The 22,934-nt window shown below is 41.9% G+C and overlaps 1 protein-coding gene across 3 annotated transcripts in view; it reads left to right on the top strand.

Moving 5' to 3' along the window:
* kdrl (kinase insert domain receptor like) overlaps positions 1-22,934 on the top strand; it is a 34,929-nt gene that overhangs the window by 7,569 nt on the left and 4,426 nt on the right. For 2 of the 3 annotated variants that reach the window (XR_011037174.1, XM_068325353.1), the window contains exons 5-28: positions 951-1,110; positions 1,229-1,365; positions 1,452-1,623; positions 1,753-1,879; positions 1,963-2,132; positions 3,355-3,511; positions 5,078-5,192; positions 6,993-7,101; positions 8,166-8,450; positions 8,711-8,857; positions 9,517-9,645; positions 10,581-10,687; positions 11,074-11,203; positions 11,332-11,436; positions 12,788-12,901; positions 13,049-13,137; positions 13,310-13,463; positions 14,044-14,141; positions 14,820-14,942; positions 15,402-15,513; positions 17,973-18,072; positions 20,232-20,337; positions 21,616-21,737; positions 22,796-22,874. Coding sequence is in view for 2 of the 3 variants with exons in the window: in XM_068325353.1 (XP_068181454.1) it covers positions 951-1,110; positions 1,229-1,365; positions 1,452-1,623; positions 1,753-1,879; positions 1,963-2,132; positions 3,355-3,511; positions 5,078-5,192; positions 6,993-7,101; positions 8,166-8,450; positions 8,711-8,857; positions 9,517-9,645; positions 10,581-10,687; positions 11,074-11,203; positions 11,332-11,436; positions 12,788-12,901; positions 13,049-13,137; positions 13,310-13,463; positions 14,044-14,141; positions 14,820-14,942; positions 15,402-15,513; positions 17,973-18,072; positions 20,232-20,337; positions 21,616-21,737; positions 22,796-22,874 (3,147 nt within the window). In the remaining variant the exon portion in view is untranslated. The remainder of the gene's footprint in view (positions 1-950; positions 1,111-1,228; positions 1,366-1,451; positions 1,624-1,752; positions 1,880-1,962; positions 2,133-3,354; positions 3,512-5,077; positions 5,193-6,992; positions 7,102-8,165; positions 8,451-8,710; positions 8,858-9,516; positions 9,646-10,580; positions 10,688-11,073; positions 11,204-11,331; positions 11,437-12,787; positions 12,902-13,048; positions 13,138-13,309; positions 13,464-14,043; positions 14,142-14,819; positions 14,943-15,401; positions 15,514-17,972; positions 18,073-20,231; positions 20,338-21,615; positions 21,738-22,795; positions 22,875-22,934) is intronic. The other variant, XM_068325354.1, reaches the window with a different exon arrangement.

Genomic DNA, 22,934 nt, shown 5'->3' with positions numbered 1-22,934 from the left:
GAATCATCCTGTCTGCTTCATGTAAGCGCAGGAAGGTGCTCCAAGAGGGTCTTTTTCTCAGAATAGATGCTCAGACTAAATTTAGTCCTCCTTCTCTTACAAACATCAGGAAATGAAGCAGAAAAACAATGTCAGGAAAACAACAGGTAAATTATCATGAGGATTGTAGGGTTTGATGCCAGAATACAGAAAGTGTCCACAAAGGGGAGCGATGTGGTGATCGGCAGCATCGGAGATAGCATCTACAAACACTCAGATGACGCTGATAGTGGCTGTGCGTGTGACCTTCCTGCCATCAGTAAATCTACAGCACTCCTCCTTCCTGCTCCCTTTCCTTCCTTCCTTTCCTTCCCTTGCCTCCTCTCCCACTCTAATATCTGGCACGGGAATAAACATGACTAGACACGAACATCCTCTTCCGAATACCATTGTTTTGTGTTCCATTGCATAAATAATTGTTAAGGCTACACTCCACCAAATAATAAAACTAACTGTAATTTCAGAATCAGACTTCTAAGTAGAGTCTAGCAGTGGAAGTTGAGACTATGGTAAAATTCCAGTACCTCTTGTTAACGCTACCCCTCGTTTTGGAGAGTTCTTCACTTTTTTACTTGGTCCTTTAAACAGAGTTAGATCTTTATCTGAAAAATGAGCAGTCGTTCAAATTATGTTATGGTTGAGATAATGATCACAGACGTTTCACAACTAATGCAGTACCCAGGCAGCACATTTCTTTTCAGCTGAATATCAGATTAGATGTCTACTCCCCTCCCCTTAAAAATATGAAGTACAATCCTGTTGCTGCCACCAGTCTCAAAGAGCGACAAATCAGACCCAGTTTTAGTCGGCATGGCAAACATGGAGAGCTGGGATTGAGTCTTTATGACTGAGCAATATTTAATGAACAACATGACACTGAAAACGTGTCTGCGCTTATCTTTTCATTGCAGGACCCACCTTTATCAGAGAAGGTCAAGAGTGAAATGGTTTGGGGTCCGAAGGTGGGATTCACCGTTCCCTACGGCCCCTACGTTATGTATAACATGTTCATCTGCAACACTGTCGTCAACGGGATAAACTTCAAGTCTCTCTACATGCCCAAGAGACTGAGTGAGTCTGACATGATCAATAAATGATCAATAAACTTCTACTATATGACAATTTCTTGTTTGCGAGCATCTTGGTCTCTTTACGTCTCTTACATAAACTGTAAATCATTTATTTGCAGCTCTTGTCCTAAATAACGTTAGGATCACCCCACATCCTGCCAGAGTGTTAGTCGGAGAAACTCTCATCCTAAACTGTACCGGAGAGACCACCTTTAACGGAAGAATCAACTTCACGTGGGATTTCCCAAAGAAGGGAGTAAGTGTGGGATTTACATCTGCTGTTTGTAAAAGAGACCCAAGCAGGTTGTGATGGTGAAATTATTCTACTTCCTTTCTCTGCAGGAAAATCGACATTACACTACCAAGACAAAAGTCAGTCCTGCCGAGAGTTTTGTGATGAGCAAGGCTTTGATCGTACCAAACATTACCATGGAGCATAAAGGGATGTACCACTGCAAAGCTGAGATTGAACTCACAAAACACAAGAATGCCTATGCAAAAGTCACGGTATATGGTGAGCATGATTTGATGACCTCAAATTAATCGCAAAGCATAATTAAACTATTACTTAACACCATTTAACCCTTAATCATTATTATGTCATGACGGTGACAGTATTTCTATTTTCCAATATCTGTTGCAGGGCATCCTTTCCTCAACGTCTCGTATCGGCACGATCGGCCCAGTACAGTAACGGTCAAAGAAGGCAGACAAAGAATTTTGTTTGAACCAAAAGTTAACGCTCTTCCACCAGTAGACGTGATAGCATGGTAAACAATTGGTTAAAATGTACACAGTACTGCTCATCGAGCGCCTTCACCAAATGCTTTGTAACCGAACTTTCCTCTCTAAGGTATAAGGATGGGATCCCTATCAAGAATAACTCCATTTGTTGCAAGATGTCTGGCATGAAGTTGATCATCAGTTCCGTGCAGTGGAAACATGCTGGGGTCTACACCGTAAGCCTGGGCAACCAAGCAAAGGGCTTGTACAGGAATTTGAGCTACACGCTGGTAGTCAACGGTAAGCTTTTGCCATAAACCTGATAATGACTGCTGATCCCAAGGAAATGAAGCTGTTATCTTGGCAATGAACTCAGGCTCCAGCAGCACTGGCTGCTTTCTGCATAGTCCGCCGGACGGCAGGTAGCAGCGCTAGTATGAGAGGAATTTGGGGGCTTGTTGATTCCATGGCCGGACTGACGCAGCAGAGGCAGCTGTTGTTGATTATTGGGGCTCTTGTGAAGGGGTTTGGCGCAGTGTGTAAAGGGCTTGGACTCTATTCTACCCCCCATAGTCCCCAGCATTTATTTGCATCCTCACCATGTGTATAGTATACACAGTGCAGCTCATATAAACATGTTCTATAAAATATGTGCACAGCTTGAGGAAAACAAGGGCCGAGTGTGTGACCACTGACTTTGTACAGAATAGATAATAAACTGCTAACACCAAAGGTTTTGTGACGAATAGATGAATGAATGAATGAATGAATGAATGAATGAATGAATGAATGAATGAATGAATGAATGAATGAATGGGGAAAAAAGCATACAATTATTTTCATTGCTTTTGTTGAACATTATTTAATAGCGGGACAAACTGTGGAAAAATCAGACTCCTTTGGGCGCCTGTAAAGTTTTATTTATGGTCCTCAAATGTCTCGGTTCACAAAACTTTAATTTGTTGGAATGACAAACATTAAACACAAAGACTCAAATAAACAAAGTGAGCAGAGATGCCTGGTATCAATTAAAGATCTGGATTTTGAGTGTGTTCTGTGTAATGTGTGTGTGTGTGTGTGTGTGTGTGTGTGTGTGTGTGTGTGTGTGTGTGTGTGTGTGTGTGTGTACGATGCAGGTCTTGCTCTTTATCTTGCTATGTGACTATATCTGCTGTTCAAAACAAAGCTGATGGGATGTGTTTGGCCTCCTGAGCTGTTTCCCGCTTCGGTGTCTGCTGATTGGCTGATCCTGGCGAGGGCCACACTGGAGTCGTTCTGTGACCTACCGCCCTGAGCTAGCCAATCATCTTGACATGCTTCTTTTACACAGACTCTAAAGGACAACTGTTGTCAGTGGCACCATTTTCACGGCTATCCATCCTGTCTGCTGCAGTTCATTATAAAGACATTACGAGATTCCACAGCGGTCTGTGCTGGGCTGAGATAGTGGATGGTTGATCTAACCTCTTGTAGCCCTCTTTATCTTCCTTTCCTTGTGTTTATGTGTCCTTCTCTTTCACAGTGAAACCAACTATATTAGAGGCAGAGTTTGCATCCGTGGACGTTCAGCCCTACATGTTTGGCAAGCAGCATCAGCTAACCTGCGCTGTTCACGGGTTGCCCTTGCCAACCATTACTTGGCTCTGGCAACCATGTCACTCAGATCCCCGGCTGAAAGAGTGAGTCACAATTCTGCTATGTTGCAAGCATCGAAATGTTTGAACTAGATTTTATGCATTCATGCTCTATTGACTTCCTACGAACTTGAAAATTCAACAGGAAATAGAAAAACCTGATTTAAATGTGATTAACTCGAATCAAAGTAAATGACATGCCAGTTGCTTCTACGCAGCCGTTCAGCGCTAGATGTTGTGTTTTTATTCTATTTTCAGATTACCTTTCAATTCACAGCTTTACAGGTGTGTAGTTCGTCTCAGAACGATTAAAAAAATCTGAATCAATACTGTAGATCAGTATTGATTCCACTATATGACAGATCTACGCGAACTGAATTGACTCAGAGCCACAATGTGAGGTCGTGGGAGCTGCCCCCTTGTGTATGGTCAGTGGCTCTGTCGACTGAAGGGTAAACAGGGGTGAGGTATATTAATCTCAGATTCCCTGAGCTGTTATGGAGCCAAATAGAGCTGAATGTATGTGATTGTGCTGGAATACCGGCCTGCTAGTGAACCCATCAACAAGATGAAAATTCCACAAGATCCTGGCTCGTCAGTGGCAGCGAGAGACCTGTCAGTTGTAAGATCAGGAAAATAATGGGCCATTAACCCAGGGTTATCAGGCCCCAACGCTGTTAACAAAAACAGCACCGCAAAATCCTACATAAGAAATAGAATAAATCATGTCACCTGTTCAGTTATGTCAAATGATCACAAACACCCACATCCAGATTAATGATAAACAACAGCAGACGGTTTGTTGGTCACAGCGACTCTTTTCTAGGTCTAAAGATAATCAGTGCTGGCACAAGGAACAGTGGCTGGACTGTGGCAGGCAGCTAATGAGACAGGGGAACAGCTAAAGCCTGGTGGGAGGCCAATTGTGCAAAATGTTTGTTTTATGCGGCCCTCAGCCTGTAAAGTATCTGTCACTGTAAATCAAAGCTGCAGCCCCTCAAGATCGTATCTCATCTAAATCTCTGGGAGTTTGCAGAGAAGGGGAAATGTGGAGTGTGAGGAGGGTTAAGAGGTGAGGGTAGTTTGCTAAGTTGGATACGCAACAAGACGGATAGTATAGGGAGTAGAAATATGGGAATGTCTTTATCACCAGGATGAGAAGTTATCAGCTGTCTCTTGTTAACCCCCGAGGTCTTAGGATCAGTCTTATCTCCTCTGGCCAGAATACGGAGGGGTTCCTGTACGAGGTGCTGCGCAGCACAGCCCTTCCTGCCGCTGTTGCTGTTTCCTCCTCTGCTTCTCCCCTCATCAGGCCGATTGTTACTCACCACAGGCGGTGAAGGGTCTGGGGGTGGGGGTCAAATCAAGGCTTTCTCTAGGGTTTATAACCCATGCAGGCAGGTTAAGACCTGGGCCCCATGTGTAAAAATGTTCCAGTTCTATTGGTCTCATGATGATCACAGAGGGTTTACTTACATTCAGTTTCTGCAATTTATAACACATTAAACCAAATTCATTATAAACCATAGACGGAGGTGTTCTTGCTACTTTATGCTTTCCTTAAATCTAGGACATTTATCTTTTATCACTTTTATCTTCTCCATCTTGCAGCTGCGTTTCCTACACTGAGCCAATCCTTGCCAGCGTTGATGACCGAGGAAATTACTCCCACAACTGGATAACAAGCATTAATAAAAAGTCTGAAGCAGTTAAAGGCAAAAACAAGGTATGTATGTTGTCTGTTTCCATATATATAGTTTTTTTTAACATGCTTTACTCACTGTCAGATGTGGTTTACAGATATACTCAACAGGAGGATTTAAGAAAACGTATTTGAATTTGTCCCAAGCGGTGCAGAATAGACTTGAACAGACTAAAAACTAAATAGATTAAAAGTTGGTTAAATCTAAGCACAGACGACAGACAACCAGAGTCTCTGTCAAAGAAATCCAATATACACTATGAAAACAGCAGGAACAACTAAATAAAATAAAATCCATCACTGCAACTCAGAATAATGTCATTACAGAAGAAAGGGTAGAATTAAGCTTCATACCTATGAATTTAAACAGAGTTTTTAGTCTTACACCTTAAAATATTATCTACAAAATGATACTAATGCAGAATCAGTCAGTCTTTTGACTTTTTTGAGGAAAATCCAACACATATCACCATGCAAATCCCAAAATGCACCATACAACGGGGAACCTATAGACTTTTGTTCAATCAAAATCAAGAGCAGGCCTCCATGGTGTCGTGCGAGTATAACGGATGACTTTAAAGAAATACATTACCACAGACTGGGTCAAATTAGGGCATAACCCCACAGATATGCTTTTAACAAGATAAACAATACGATTATCTGCCAAACATTCTTGAAAAATCATTTAGTGTTCTTTGATTTAATGTCTCCTGTGCTGACTAAGCCCAGTAAAAGAAGAAAAAACACTCATCACAAATTGTAAATTTGGACATTTTCAGAGGGAATCAGTTCTAATAAGTCTCTGACATAAACAGGGAGGCACCACTTATTTACAAGTACTTGTTGCCAAACGCTGGTGCTTTATGAGGGTTTAGACTAAGGGTCAATGATAACAAGCAGCGGTTTAAAAGAAGAGGGATTTGTTGGAAGTGAATTCCTCTCTGTCTCCCCCCATAAATTGTATTGGCCTGTGAATACGAACACAGTTAGGTCCCTGAGTGCCTTTCCAGAAGGCCCAAGAGAGAGGGCGACTGGCCCGGGTCACAGCATAAGGAAAACACAGGGGCAAGACATGAGCACAGAGGTCAGTGTGTCTGGTCAGGTCACCACTTAGGGACTGTGCATAATTGCTAAAATGAATGTTGTCAAGCTTGGGTTACTTCCTAGTGACGGCTAGCCGTAACATAATACCATAAGATGACTTATTAAGCAGTAGGAATCAGACGATATGATGTAAGCTTATTCTTTAAATACCTGAATGTTTGTGCAACCATCACTATGAGTACATGGAGTCTGAAAGTGTTTCACTACAGTGTTTTTTTTTCTCACAACCACAACAATAGCTCCCTACAAGCCCAGGAAGTTCAGTCCCGCACACACCCAGACAATAAACCCAGACCATTCACTCACTTTGATGCAGCTGATTGCCCCCAAAAACCAGATGCCACTAAGAACACTAAGCAGAACCCCACAGGGCCTGGCCCTCACTCAAGTCTCACTTATTATTTTGTCTATTTAGGCCATTAAATTGTTGAAACGGTGTAGTGACAAGCGCTTTCTGGGGAACTGCAGCGAAGCCCAGCTCTAGATCAGGTCTGAAGGAGACTCGTAAGGTTTTAAACTCCAGATGTAGCCTTTCATTGATGTGCAGAGTATAAAACCGACCAGATTTGGTGCAGACCTCTTTCCCGTCTGGAACAGGGTCTCCTAAAGTCCAAGGAATAAAAGAGAGAATCCCATTGGATTGAGTTGTCATGTAAAGAATGAACCTGTTTTAATCGTACTGATTAATCAGTAATAATCCATTTTTTCGGTCCTGTTTAGACTGTGAGCACCCTCGTGATAGGAGAGGCCAATGTGTCGGGGAAGTACACCTGTGTGGCTCAGAATGTAGAGGGCAGCAGCATGATGACCCTCCCTTTCTATGTTAATGGTAAGTGGGTTACCAGAGTAACACAGCTGAAATACCATCATATAAATCACCAGCGCTCCAGCAACACACCGCTGGGTTTTATTGCAATATCTGAAAAGCATGACAGACTGTATGCCAGATTATTTCAATTGATCTGAAAATCTACAAAGTACACACGATGTAATGAATTCCAAGAACAGCGGAGGAATGTGCAGATTGTATTGTGCAATAAAGAAACTAAAGGGGGGCATTAATTGAAACCATCTTCCTCTGTAGTTCAGCAGCTTCAGGCGGAAGAGAGGCAAACGCGTCCTGAGCCATATGGAGCGCTATAATGGCACCGGGTTAAAAGCAGCAATGAGTAACTGCATTCCTGCCCCCCGTGCCAGCAGGTCATTCTCAGAGAGCCTTCTGCTTTGGAGAACTTACTTTTTCATGTGTCGCTGAGCATTTCCAAATGTTCCCAACATAAATACCGTGGAGGCGGTTATGTAATGACAGTGGAGATGAGGTGTCATCGCACACAAACACAGTTTACTTTAAGATTAAAGTGAATCGTGTTTCCTAGCACATCGTCACATCTTCCCGAGGATGCTTTTGGGGGAGGGATAGATACATGTGGACCCATAACTAAGTGAACGCCAAGTATCACATATTAGTCTCCCAGGCAGGAAAGAATTCCCCTGAGGAATTTTGCTGTTCCAGAGGTGAGGAAAATAGAAAAATAGGAATGCCGCAAGAAAAGAGGACAGAAATGTAATAACAGCTGTCCTCTCTTACGGAACACGGAGAGCTTTCCAGCAATTTGAATAAACAAGCACAGTCTGGTTCCCCTGGGGGGCCCAGACTCAGCCTCCCTCCAAACGGATGAGTGCTGGAGCGCCGTCAGCGACGCTGTCCATTGACAACATGCTTCCAATTAGCGGTGATGAAACAGGAAATAACTGCAACATTTGACATTCCTTTTCCTGAAATGAACGGCTTTTGTGCCCAAAGTTACTGTCAAAAGCAGGTTTTTGTGCCAGCGGGATGTGTGTCTCTTTTAATGTGTGCTGAACAGATGACATGATCTCTAATTTGTCCAGATCACCATGAGGAAATCACCGTAGAACCTCTGGAAGCCATCGAGGGGGATGACATCACTCTGACCTGTCGGGCGGTTCGCTACCTCTATACAGACCTACTGTGGTTGGATGCTTTGAATCAAACAGTCACTACCAATGTTGCCGGTCTTGTGCACAGCAACTATTCCATCTCTCTGTCTCTGCGACTGCACAATGTGTCCCAAAACAACACGGCAGGGTACAAGTGCCAAGCATACAAGCTCCATAAGAAAGACAAACTCAGGAAGGCGGTAGTCATCGTTGACGGTAAGCTGTTAGGAGATGATTGCGTTTTCTTTTGTAATTGTCATTAAATATATCTGTTACCAATTCACCAGCTGATGTACCAAAATAAAATTAGTCACAGTTGTGCATTACCTGGGAATGCTACCATCTGGTTAGGACAAACACAAAACAGGAAGACACTCCGTTACTCCATCAATCACATGTCCAGACGGGACAAGAATAGAGCATCCTCACCTCTAATTCATTATTTCTCGATTATTATTTTTTTCTGTTTGGTGCAGCGAAAAAACAACCGTGGCTGAGTCAAAACCTGACTAATCAAAATGTGAACAGTAGCAGCAGCCTGATGCTGGCGTGCTTCGCTCTGGGAGTCCCTCGTCCTGACATCACCTGGTACAAGAATGGCTTTCCAGTAAAAGAAGGCCCAGGTAAACTGAGACTATTCATCTATGTGTTATTAGGATGTAATAAATGATATTTGTTTCCAGTTTTGGTGACAAGTGCTATGAGGTCAGTATTACCAAAATGCTGCACAACCAGGCCAAGATCAGGAAGAGAATGAATATATTTTATTAGTAAAGCCACACTATCAGCAGATGGAGCTATGATTCTCTTTGAAATCTGCTGACAGTTTCCCCAGTAGGTCAAAATCCAGGCCAACTTTTTTTTTTTTTTTTAGAGAAAAGTTCTTCATTGGAAGGCATGTTGTCACAAAAGACAAGCATGAATCCCCCCACTTGAGCGGAAAACGCTTTTCCAGGCCACTGAAGTTTATTCTAATAGACAGACAGACGGACGGACAGACAGACAGACGGATCACCTCATCCAGTGTAAGCTTGGACAGGCTCCAGCCCCCATGAGAATGAAAAACAAAAGCCATTCTAGATTTATATGCATATGCATTATTAAATATAGAAATATAGAGTTTCAAGTTTTTTCTATAAACAGCTATTTTCAGCCACGGTCACGAGTTCAAGTGCCTTGAAGTGGATAGCATTTCAGTTGCTGTTGCACGGCTGCCGCTGTTAAGTGTACCGCTGTTTCAAACATTATGGTGTTATCTTGACAGAGAGTTTGTGTGTTGTAGGTATCACCCTGGGAGAAGATGGAATTCTCACCATTGAGCGGGTAAAGAAAGACGATGAAGGTCTCTACAAGTGCGTAGCCAGAAACACTGAGGGCGTGGCTCAGACAAGCGCCGTTGTGACTGTGCTGGGTGAGTCTATTATCCACATTCCAATGTCTGTATTCTGACCTGCTTGTTTCCCCAGCTTGGAATGGTGTGTCCTTAAATCAAGTGGGCTGCAGATCACATCAAATACACACTGAGCCTGATGCATTCCTGTCACAAATGCAAACAAATAGTCTGCAAACAGCACTTTTGGTTTGAAAAGTCTCCCCTGGCTGGAAAATTTGTGGCTGCCAGGAAGTGAATTCTTCTTCAGGTTGAACGATCAAGGCTCTGGTTGTGCGTCCTCACCTTTGGAGGCAGGGGGTGGGGGGTACGACCTCTGAATAGACCGCTACGAAAGCTGAGGATCGGGAAACATACCATAGGCCTGTCCCTTTGCGTGTCTGTGTGTGTGCACCTGTGCATTTCACACATGTGTGTTGTACAGTATGTGGAAGTGTCGGTGAGCTTGATTTCTCTTCATGTCCAACTTCAGAGCATTGTTATGCATTCCATCGCCTCCAAGATATTACAGCAATAAGATGTATGCATGTTCTGCTTTGGCTGTTTAAACAAGGAACACATGATATAAGAGGCAGAAAGATTTGGTGCAGATTCAGATGGTATAGGCTTTCAGGGTGACAACACAGACAGTTACACTGTTTGCAAGAAAACACCACAGGAAAAAGTGTGGTTTACATGTTCCAGCCACTACAGAAATAAACAGCAAAGTCTGTTTCCACTTCCAACTTTTATACAATCTCTCTGTCAGATTAAAAAAAAAAAAAGTCTGCACATCTTCAGATAAATGAACAATCTATTCCCTTATTTGTAACAAATGTATTTGTTTCTGGTCACAATTCTTCAAAAAATTTCCATCAGTACAATGTGAAAATGTATGGATCTTCTTTGTTTCTTTGTTATTTCTTTGGCTGTTTTTCTCTGGGCTGGTGGTTTTAGTGCAGTTCTTCTCTTTCCAGGGGATGAAGGGAAGCAAAACATTGAGGTAATCATCTTGGTGTGCACAGGAGCTGCAGCCACATTCCTCTGGCTCATGCTTATTCTCTTCATCCGCAAGCTAAGGAAGGTAAAGTGTTGCATCATTCCTTTTTTTCCTTTTTTCTTCACAAAACACATGAGATTAGTGTTTGCCAAAATATGGGAAGTTCAAAAAAGCCAAGCGAGTGACAGCGTTGGGTAAATGTTTGTGAGTTCATTTCGATGAATTTAGTTCCGCTGACTTAATGGAAGCAACTGAATCACGTCTCTTGAGAAAACGGTTTAATGGAAGGATAAATTTAGCCAGTGTTTATAATGTCCACATTCCCTGGAAGTACTAATTTCATGTTTGTATTTAAGGATGGTATGGCCTCCAGTTGAGAACGGAATGTGCCAAAAATAGGAATTTTTGATTTTCTCACTGTCAAAAACATCCTGATTGTTTAATTCAAGCGTGTCCTCAATCACCTTCAGCAACCAGCTCATTACAAGATGGGTCCGTCGATCATCATTGACCCTGATGAGTGTCCCCTCAAAGATCAGAATGACCTCCTGCAGTACGACAGCAGTAAATGGGAGTTTCCCCGTGACCGTCTGCAACTAGGTGAGTGCTGCCATCCTTTTAAAATGCTGAAGCATGCTCCTCTGAATCCATTTTAAATATGTTAACATGATGTTTTATGAATAACAATTCTGGTTTTACATAAAGCAAACAACTTCTTCATTTACCAGGCAAAACCCTCGGCCATGGAGCTTTTGGAAAAGTGGTGGAGGCTTCTGCATTTGGGATCAACAAAGTCTCCACATGCAAGACTGTGGCTGTCAAAATGCTCAAAGGTAAAATGATAAAGAAGATCCTAAATCATTTTTTTGGACATAACTATATTTTGAGCATGTGACCCCCATGGTGGGGTCGGCGGTGAAAGACAGGTCAGCTTCACTCCAGCATCTACCGTATTACCTTACCGTGTCAGTATTCAATGAATAACAAATACCAAACATTTCTGCAGGGGATTTGTTCTTTGAATGCGGAACAGACTCAGCTGCTGCACGACATGTGCCTGCAATTAATTTGTGGATGGTGTATCGGTTCTAAGCATGCAATGCCTATTCCTCACAAAGTGCAGTCAAAGGTAGAGGCTAAGACCTCCATTTCCAATCCTGATGAAGTTTATACTTGTGTGACAGCTCAGATTAGAACGTGCAAAAAGGAGTTTGAAAAGGGTTCAATAAGATGAAATTCAAACAACAACATGAGCTGTGAAATGTGTTTATATTTGGCACACAGTAGAGACTAACATTTGGAAACTACTTCTGTGTCCAGTCTTGTTTTTTAAAGTATTTCCATAGAAGAAACATAAACACAGCATTTCACAATAAATGATGGATCTTTACTTATTTATTTACATTGCTAAAAGGCAAACTGCAGTGAATGATGACATGAGGATGATGCATCAGTGAGGATGAAGCACAGGGCTGTTGGTTGGACCAGTAATCGTTCATCATGTCTCAGCATAAATCACCTGAGAGGAGCAGACTCTCTGGCTGTTGGTGTAGGTCAGACTTAATGGAAAGCAGCAGGTCTCCTCAAATTGACCGTGGAGCCAGAGACTCCCCGGCTGCTTTAGGTTTTAACTTATAAATATCTTGTAAGTTATAGTAACATAAAACCTCTAAATCTAAATCTCCTTAATTCAAAATGAATATCAGGTATGTAACGTAAGCAGCCCCCTTTTTATCTGGCAGACATTTATCTTTATGGAGTCCTCAATGAAAAGCTGCTTCTTATCGTTTGGTCTGAAAAGATATTAAGTCATTATTTCTCCTCGTATTTCATTGAAATATAATAGTAATAATCATTAATAGTCTTCAGGCTTGTTTCTACTTTTTATTTATATTTCAAAGAGTTTCCTCATTAAATATGTGTAAGACAGAAAAAAAAAAAATATAAAATGTAATGTAAAAAATGTTAAAAAAAACTTAAGTCTAATCATTTTCTTAAGTCAACTAGTGAAAATATTTTTTTTCTTCGTAAATGATCTCAACAGGCATTTAGTTTCACAGCATCGTGATGTCACATTAAATGATGGAAATGACTCATAGTAGTGACATTAAAGGTGTGTATTATTCTAGTGAAGGTTCTTAGTGATTACAACCCAGCACTATTAGAACTTCTGCACCATTGCAGGAGGAGCTACATCGAATGAGCGGAAAGCTCTGATGTCAGAGTTAAAAATCCTGATCCACATTGGCCACCACTTGAACGTGGTCAACCTGCTGGGAGCGTGCACCAAACCTGGAGGTAAGCACTTCAAAATCAAGTCATAATGCAGAGTATGAATATAGAGAAACACAACATGGAGGAAAAATGTCAGGGTCAGTTTAACCTTAAAAGTTTATCTGAATAGCATGAATGATAGTAACAATAACAAATATTCCATTTGAACAGGCCCGTTGATGATCATAGTTGAAATATGCAAATATGGCAACTTGTCCAACTATCTGAGAGGCAAGAGGGACGACTTTATCGTCTACAAGGTGAGTGATGAGCTGTTATTCCTTTAGATTTACTATCATTCTCGTTCGTCCTCATTATTCCATGAACGATCTCGTCAGCAGTTTCAGCAGGGAGTGTCTGCTTTGACAACCATGTTAGGAAAGTCTTACGTTTACCCTTAAATCCTGCGTGACGTGTGTGTGTGCCGGGCAGAGCCAGGACGGTAAGGTGGTGTCCTCGGGGCTGGGGGTGGATCTGAGCGAGCTGATGAAGCGCCGCCTGGAGAGCGTGGCCAGCACCGGAAGCTCAGACAGCTCTGGCTTCATCGAAGATAAGAGCTACTGTGACTCAGAGGAAGGGGAAGAAGGTAAAGGCCAAGCACGTCTTGCTTCCTTTCAATCCCTGCAACCCTCCTCCATCTATTTGCCCCCCCCTTCTCCCCTGCTGTCTCCGTCCTGTCACCTTTGCTCCACCCCTCCTGATCAGGAACGAAAGCTCCCCTCAGATTGTTTTCGAGCCCACGTCTGATGGGATGTTTCCTCCTGTTCGGCAGTACAATCGCTGCAGCGGGAGCCAGCCCCCCCCCCCCACTGAGTCTGGGGAGGTGTCTGTTTATTTCCTGTCCTGACCTGAGTGTCGGGAGCGCAGCACGTCGGTCATGTTGTGTGCTGATGTGTTATTTCTGGTTTGATTAGCTGTTTACTCAGGTGGGCCCTGAGGTGGAAGGACTCCATGTGAGCCCCTCCCTGATCAGCAGGCCAGAGCCATGACAGCACATTTCACCTGACATGACAGAAACAGGAGGACCTGTAATGTGTTTGTGTCTCTACAGCATTGAACTGATTCAGGCTTGACTTGATTTTAAGGCTATATGAGGTGAACGGTTTGTGTTAGAACATTTAGAAAAATCTGCCTCACTGAGAAAATGTTCTACTTTTATTCCACAGAGTGTGAAGATTTATATAAACGAGTTCTGACACTGGAAGATTTGATCTCCTACAGCTTCCAGGTTGCAAAAGGCATGGAGTTCTTGGCTTCACGCAAGGTAATTTTGAAAATGTGTTTTAGTTATTGTTGGATTCTTTCAGTGTTTTCATTTTAAGACCAAGGTAATTTGATTTAAAGATGGGCACACTTTACTATCCTGAAGGATCATTGCAGATGATTGATGGATGGATACTCTATTAATCCTGGAGGGAAGCTATTTAATCCATTCTTTAATGGTTTCTTTTTAACCAGAAAAATCCACAGTATCTAAACAGATTCACCTGCAAACTACTCAGAATCAGGGAGACAACATGCATGCAGGGTCAGTTTCTGCACTGAAAATAAACAAATGTGAAGCAAATGATGGATTAAAACATTTGGCTTTGATAAAATCTCCTCTCACCTGTTATTTGTTGGATATTATTCCTTATTATTCCAGTGCTTTGGAATCTGAGAGCTAGTCATTAATTTTTCAAGCCATTTTTGTGAGGGCGGATGGAACTGATTAGAGAAGTGAACCATTGTTGTAAATAACTTGCTGCAGACCATTTGTTATCCTGGATATGGAACACATCACGTCCTGTTGTAATACCACTGATGACTTGACCATGTGTTCCTCTGCCAGCGGTCGTTCTTCACAGCGTGTAGAAGACAATTGTGAATCAATTACTTGCAGAAAGCTGCTCCTATATTTCTAAAAGTCGCTTTATTTTATTCATTCTCTTTTTTCCATTAGTGCATCCATCGTGATTTGGCTGCACGAAACATCCTGCTTTCTGACAATAATGTTGTGAAAATTTGTGATTTTGGACTTGCCAGAGACATCTACAAAGACCCCGATTATGTGCGCAAAGGAGATGTAAGTTCAATAAAGCCTAGAATTACTTTCCAGGTTTTTTCTATTTACTGTTCGGTGGAAAACAAGCACAGATATAAGCATAGCTTAATTTTTTTTTTCATCCACAAAGCCAAAAACATTGTCACATCTATTGTAAAACAAAAATAAATAAATATGAAAAATTTTCTGTTTCAAAATATGTTTTAAAACCTAAACTTTGTAATGTTTTTTCTTCAAGAAAGTAAGTGATTGATAATTTATTAACAATTGGTTCATGTCTCTCAAGCAAAGTACATTGAGTAATAGATTTATATATTACAGAGCTACCTAGAGAGCAGCTGGTTGCAGTTATAACATAATTTTCAATATTGTAATAAAAATCCTCCAGAAAACAAAAACAGCTGATTAAAGTCTGCAATTATGAAACAAATCTGTACATCAGTGAATTCAACTTTTTTTTTCATCTCAATACCTGTGCAGGCTAGACTACCGCTGAAGTGGATGGCACCTGAGGCCATTTTTGACAAGATCTACACGACTCAGAGTGACGTTTGGTCTTTTGGCATTCTCATGTGGGAGATCTTCTCGCTGGGTGAGTAAAACAAGAAGAAGTGAGGATTCTGACGTTGGATTTTCAGCTACAAAAAGTGTTCAGAGCCGTTCACAAGAATGTCTTCCACTATGTACTTGCGAGTCAGGGACAAAGAGCCTTGGCTTGAATTAACCTGAGATAATTAATTTCATGCAAATTGTGTGAGCGAAATGTCACTGAAGTTCAAATAGCTCCAGCGTATAAAAGAAAAGAACTCCTCCTCTTTTATTTTATCCATTTATTCCCAACTGGCAACACAAACACACTGCAGCCAAGCCTGGTGAAAGTGTGTGTCCCTGCTGTGACACCTTCATGGCCTGTGAGGCGGCATTGTGTGTCTGTCCGTGACCGCCTGCACACCGAGGCGCAGGACCGCTGCATGTTTCTATAGCTAGACTCAATGTGAAATACTGTATGTTTAAAAGTCACCATGGGACACATAAGATTAAGTGTGAATCAGCAGAGAACCAGGGTTGGATGTATGGCTGCTCTGTGCTTTCTGAATGTGCGGCTGTTGAATCGCTGCCACGCCTCGTCGTGAGCTGCTGCGCTTTAAAGAGAAGTGTGTCAAATTGAATATTCTTTAAATGAAAAGCACTCTGACGTCACCATGACACTTTCCCCTTTTGTATTTCCTCACTCCACTTGTGTCCCTTTCTCCCTCTTTTTCTCACAAATATTTTCCATTAGAGGAACACTTGCACATCTGGGGGTTGTTATCAGGGCCTCAGAAAAATAAATCAGGATACAAGGATGTAAAATCAGCCAGACAAAATAGCAAAAACATGAGATTTGCAACCTGATCCTGTTTGGGGGTGGAAAGTTTCAGGGCGACATGAATGATTTTCCGAGGGTTTAAATATTCAAGGCTCTGTAGCTAACTGTTCGGACCTACAGGCTACTTGGCGTGGGGGCTTCACACACTTATCGTTAGAAAAACAGGCTTCCTTGGAAGTAGAATTCTAAATAAAGTTGATGCTTAATACATCAGAAATAAGAAGAGGCTAAGGATAAACAACCAGGCAGTCCCAAGGCCATCACTATCACTTAAGCCACATGAGTCAAACTCAAGGCCCGGGGGCCAAATGTGGCCCGCCACATCATTTTATGTGGCCCGCGAGAGCATAATTGGTCAGTGTCTAAAAATGAATTTATTTATAAAAATTAAAAAGATTTATGTTATAACAGAGCAACAAGTACTCTAATAAATTCAAAGATATTTAACCTTAAGGAGTAGTTACAATTATTTTACATTACATTGAGTTACATTTAGTTACATTTATTAGTTACATCTGGCCCTTTGAGGACAGCCATCATCCTGATGTGGCCCTCGGTGAAAACGAGTTTGACACCGCTGACTTAAGCAGTCCTGCTGTTCCACATCCCAGAAATACTCTGATCATCGTCACAGTGGTACTGGATCCCGTTGTTAATCCACAGGCCACACATAGGGAGGCAGAGACCCCACAAGAGAGATCCCAATCCATCCAGACACACTGTATGGACGAGTCTGTAAGCCTCGAGGCGCCCCAGGACCTCGATCAGCTCCGCTGTAATCTCACCAGAACTCCTCTACTTGATAAAAATATTTTTTGACACAAATCACAGATTTTATTCTCTACAAATGCAGTCAGCTGAATTCCTTTAGAAGCATTCGAACTCTGAATCCTTGTTTTCTCTATAGCTTTGGGTGATATTTTATATTGTGTGACGGAATTCAAGCATAAGAAATTTTTAATGACCCAAAAAGCCGTCAATAACATAAAATCGGATTTATTTTCCAAAGCCAACAAAAGCTGGATATTTGATATAAGACAGTAGAGTGTGTTTGCATAGGGGCCCGGGTGTGCAGGCTTTGGCTCTAAACTCCCAGTTTGATGCCAGTAGTACGGTTCAAAGGCAAATAAAATCAATGCTGCCGTGGTTGGTGAGTTAGACAGATCCATAACTCAGAGATCCAACTTTAACAGCATCACATATTTACTGTATGTGGAGTGGATCATAGTTACATCATCCATCTAAAGCAGCTTCACACCATTCTATCATATTTATCAGCACACAAGCTCACAGGAGGATTTGCTGTGACGTGTTATTGAAGTTAGGAGGTGACTCCGGTTCACCGGTAATGAAAGATTAACATTCCCAACAGGGAGTGAAGGCTGCAGTGTGCAGGTGGCTCCACTTTCACACCAGTCAGCCACTTATATTATATATCAAAATCTACTGATCATATTCTCATTGTCTTAATGAAGCAAAATGTTGCTCCACTAGTGTATGAATAGTAATGTCAAGTTTTTAGAACATTTTTCATTATTAACATCACACATAATTCCCCAATAATTCCCCCATGCTTCATCAAACCAAGAAAGAAATAAAGTTAAACAAAGGTACATTTTTATTTTTATTTTATTTTTGCACATGATGATTAACTTAACGTGTGAAACTCTCCTCTCTCCTAGGTGCCTCCCCGTACCCCGGCATCCAAATTGATGAAGAATTTTGCTGCAGGCTGAAAGAAGGGATCAGGATGAGAGCACCAGAATACTCTTCCTCTGAAATGTGAGCGTTCATGTTCACCATCTTTCACTTAGCAGCAAATGAAAATAAGCTGTTACCTCCATGCTGTCCAACTTTAGGAGAACAATGAAGTGTGCTTTGGAAGCCACACGCTGAGTCAAATAGCGGATTTTCTTTCCTCTTCTCTCACTCTGTGTTGCAAATATTAGATAAAGACTGAAAATGAAAACCTATCAGGGGTAATGTAATCACTTAAAACAAGATATGACGCAACTTAACTATCACTCTATGTAGATCTAGAAGTAGAAAGTCAATACGTTCTCCACACTAAGGCCAAGAAAATCAAGGCAGCCAGTAAAGAAAAACTCCCATATGGATGTATGACTAAGAGGAGAGGTTGTAACTTCACCCTCTTTGTGGTTCCACCAGCAGGTCAGAGGTTCCTGATAAGAATCAAAGGTAATCCTGCTCTTAATGCTGCAGGAGGAAACATTAGCTGCTGATTAGCTCAGCGGTGGCAGGTTTGAAGCTCTGAAGCATTTTGTGGCTGACAGCGGTGCATACCCAACTCCCAGTGACGGAGACCAGTGCCGATTCAGCGCCCTGGACATGAATATCTGTGGGAGAACAGGAAGATCTCTTCCTGGTATCAGGGCTGTCAGTCTGGATTCTGCAGCTGCAAACCAGTTCAACACATACGTGTGTTGAACTGGTTTGAATTTAAAATGATTCCTATGTTTGTTTTAAAAACACGATGATGCATTTCTGCTTAAAAGCTGTGCGATATCAAAGGAACCATCACCTCGTGTAAATCTAACTGGATGAATTCATTTAGCGTCGCAAAGGGAACAACGATTGGAAATTATACGTGAAATGCGGTGCAGGCTGTTGTTGTCGGTCAGAACAGAGGATCTGCTGATGCAGACCGGCTGGTGCCAAGCATCTCTCGTACATTCCATCTAAACCAATGAACCTGTCAGGTTATTTTGTGTGCTCATGGCTGTAATGCCTAATTTAAAGATAGCGCCTGCTGATATACGCTAAATGTGATGCACACTAATGCACTAATTCTAGGCTTTATTAATGACTTGTTGGGTGGAATTCTTCTGATCCTCTATAAACATCTGCAGTCGATCACGTCTGTAAAATCCCCCAACTCACGATTTATCAATGTTAAAAATCAGATGAGATTACATAAAAAAATATTGAGCAATTAATTTGTGTCACCACAGCAATGATTCATCAGGAATGTTTGTCCGTTAATAAGATCCTTCCTGATGCTTTGCAGAGGAATTCAGCAGATGCTGCTCACAGAGTGGGCAGACAATGAATAGGATGCTCATTTCCCATCTTTCCTCACCAGCTCACATGTAGTTCAGTTGTATGGAGTCCCCCCCCGTAGAAACACTACAGTCCCTCAAGACCCAAAAAATGCCGGCAGACCATTTATTCTCATTGTGGACCAGGCAGGAAATGTGGTTCAAATTGTGAAGTCATACAATGTGTCCACCCCCCCTATCCCCCCACACCATAACCAACCACCTCCCCACGACATGCATGAAAGCTGTGATCATGATCTCCACATCCTGTCACTGCTACGAGGGCTAGCACCTGGACAAGTATACTCTACGCTCCTATGGAATCAGCCATTTGGTTTCTTTCAGTCGAGCCTGAATGTCCTGCACACAAACACAGATGGAGAGGAAGGAGGACACACAATAGCAAAAACTCCATCTGCGTCTCAGGGCACTCAGACTAGAGGAAAAACACGATGCCAAAAGGGAGTAAATAGTTCTATTTACAAAAAAAAAAAAAAAGATGTGTGTGGGTAAAGTGGTCAGCGTGGCAACAGGAACAGTATCCATCGTTAAACAGCAGCCGCAGTTTCTAAATTCCTTCTCAATATGAGCCAGACCAGTGCAATGGAAACTCACACCAAGGCCCTGAGCCTTCCCACATGGACAGAGCCGCTGACAGCTCGTCAGCTCTCGTTTCCCAAGCCCACGAGCCAATCAGAGGCAGGCAACGGGATGGAGGCGGGATGGTGCATGCATGAACGGTTTAACAAACACAATGAAAAGAGACTTGTAATTAATGATGAATGAAAGACGAATGACTGAAGAGACTTCATTGTATTAACCACGTGCATTCTGCAGGCTGTGACATCATCAGTGTTCATCGGGATGTTTTTTTGCTCATAGATATCAAACCATGCTGGACTGCTGGCAGGGCGAGCCCCAGAAGCGACCGACATTCACAGAGTTGGTGGAAAGGATGGGAGATCTGCTTCAGGCCAGCGTGCAACAGGTGTGATTGAAAAGAAAGGTCATTGGAGTCAAACCTCATTGCGTACCGTAGCTGGAATGAAGGGTTTATGATCAGCAGCTGTGGACCTCAGATCGAAACTTAAAGTTTTCTCTGTGTGTGTCAAATATTGAAACTGAAATCTCAGGTCTGAATCCCTGCATACTTTAAAATCTATACCAAATATGTTGGACAACATCAGTCACTAGTTTTTGCAGAATGAGTCAATGACTCATTCCACAGAAAACATTTGGGTCACTTTGAAAAGGCCCCATCGGTCTCATAAGCGAAAACACACTTCATGTAATTTTGAGCGTGATGCAACGTAACGTTTGTCTGGCATGTTTGCCTGGAAATGTCACAACCTGTTGGAAGATTTTATAAAGGCTGTCTTTAAGTTTAATAGCTGTTAGTTCTAATCAGCCCGACAACTGTACGCTAGGGGAAAGAGCAGCGTTCTGCAGTTTTATGTAGTCATGTAATACTGGAGGGACACATTACTATTAACCACCTGACTGGAGTCAATACATCTGGTTCATGGCATGCAGTTCAGTTTGCTAGAGGTCACCACAATGGAGACACGACCTCTGACCCGAGTCTGATTGAGGCCAAATTACAGTATGTTCACTCTGATCGGACGTGTGTGACACCTCGTACGTCATGACAATCGGAGCAAAACTGTTGTTTTTGAAGTTGAATCTGTAACATAAGATTTATTTATTTTTTTTCGGTCAGGCTTTTCCAGCATGTTTCAACAAATAGTTTGGAAAAGGATGGAAATGAAAGGAAGTGGGAGAGAGACGACCTCTCATGACAGGAAACTGTCCAGAATCCAAACAGGTCAATGTGAATTATCAGGATTCCTGTAGTCGTGTTTCTGCCTCTGGAATCCAGACGTAAATGAATCAATTTCCACCACCTCTCCACGGACCATACACGACTGTAGATTATCCCGTGAGGTAATAACAGGCGAGGACAAGGCAACACATTATATCACGATACTAAATACGTTGCACGACAACTGGCTCTGTGAAAGCTCATATAAAACAGGGGGTTTGACTCTAATCAATAAGTCTGTAGCTACACTGCTGGACACTTCCCACAACTTCAGGAGATGCATTGAATTCATTAGGCGTAGCCTTATTTTCTTTGGCTGCTCTCTGACGTGTGTGTGTGTGTGTTTGCGCTGCATGTATCAGCTTACTTAAGACTCTTATAATTCACATCATGGGAAAATAATTGTGAAAGCTGTGATGTCCTGTCTCTGTTTGTTTGATTTAGAAGGGGAAGCACTACATACCCGTCAACACAGCGCTGCTGGCGCGGGGAGACCCGTCTGGATCGGAGCCATCGGAGGAGACGCCCACGGGACCCCTTTCCCAGCGCGACTCTGGGAGTACCTGGTGAGAACGTGGACGAGGTTGGGCTCGAGGATCGGCCATTTTTATTTTATTCCTTTAAACCTGCAACAACCCTGAGGTCAGAAGGTCCACGATATTGGAATTGTCGATATGCAAATTGTAGTTTGACTTCTGAGTTAATAAACTCTGGCATTATCTTTTATGTAATGCAGGATTTTCTCAGCATTTCGTTTAAAGCCGGGTTCCAGATTCTAACAATCTATTAGTACGAGTGTTCATAATGTAAAAAGTGGTTAACCTGATCCTTGTGTCCCTTGAATGAATCTGTGTACTCGCTGTGCAAGGAGCTTTAGCTGTTTCTCAATTTCGATTATTTAAAAAAAAAAAAAAAAAAAAAATTAACTTTATATATATATATATATATATATATATATATATATATATATATATATATATATATATATATATATATATATATATATATATATATATATATATATATACAATTTGAAGTTGTGGCAGCTCCAGACTAAGATCAACCAGAACAATTTGGAACACCTAACTCTAACCTAACTCTAACCTTAACCCTGATTTGTTAACAACGAAAAATATACCCGCAGAAGCTTTCGAGGAAGAGAGCCTTCACCAATGTGACTCCTGTAAAGAATGCCATTAAAAAACCTTGGAGGCAGATTCAAGATGGATATCAACTTAGAAAAACATTTGCTGAGCTCTTGGGTTTTCGCAGGCCTCTCTCGTGTGTGTGTGTGTGTGTGTGTGTGTGTGTGTGTGTGTGTGTGTGTGTGTGTGTGTGTGTGTGTGTGTGTGTGTGTGTCTTGAAAAGGTGTTGAAACGCAGTCATGACAGTTACCTTTTAAGCCAAATTAAGCAGTCGTTTTAGCCTGTGAGTGTTGAAATGTAAAGTAAACAAGGTGTACTTTCAAAGTAAAACGTCAGCTATGGCTCACACCGTCGATCCAAGTGATTACGTTCCTGCAGGTTTTGTTTTCGCTCTTTGCTCTCATTTCGTGTAATTAAATGATTATCTAAGCATTGAAAGAACATTTGGGTGATTTAATCTGGAGATGTTTTCTTGGTAGGGACAACAAGGTCCGTCCTTCCAGTGTGACAACCTTTGATGAAGTTACCACAGACAACGGGACAAGCGAGGACCTCGAGGTGGGTCGATAAATCTTTAGCGGTTTGAGCTCACAATATATTTCTGATCTTTAAACCCAG

The sequence above is a fragment of the Antennarius striatus genome, chromosome 10 (genome assembly GCF_040054535.1).
Source record: "Antennarius striatus isolate MH-2024 chromosome 10, ASM4005453v1, whole genome shotgun sequence".
Lineage (NCBI taxonomy): Eukaryota > Metazoa > Chordata > Actinopteri > Lophiiformes > Antennariidae > Antennarius > Antennarius striatus.
The sequence above is the reverse complement of the archived record's forward strand: the minus strand, read 5'-3'. Positions and strand labels throughout refer to the sequence as shown.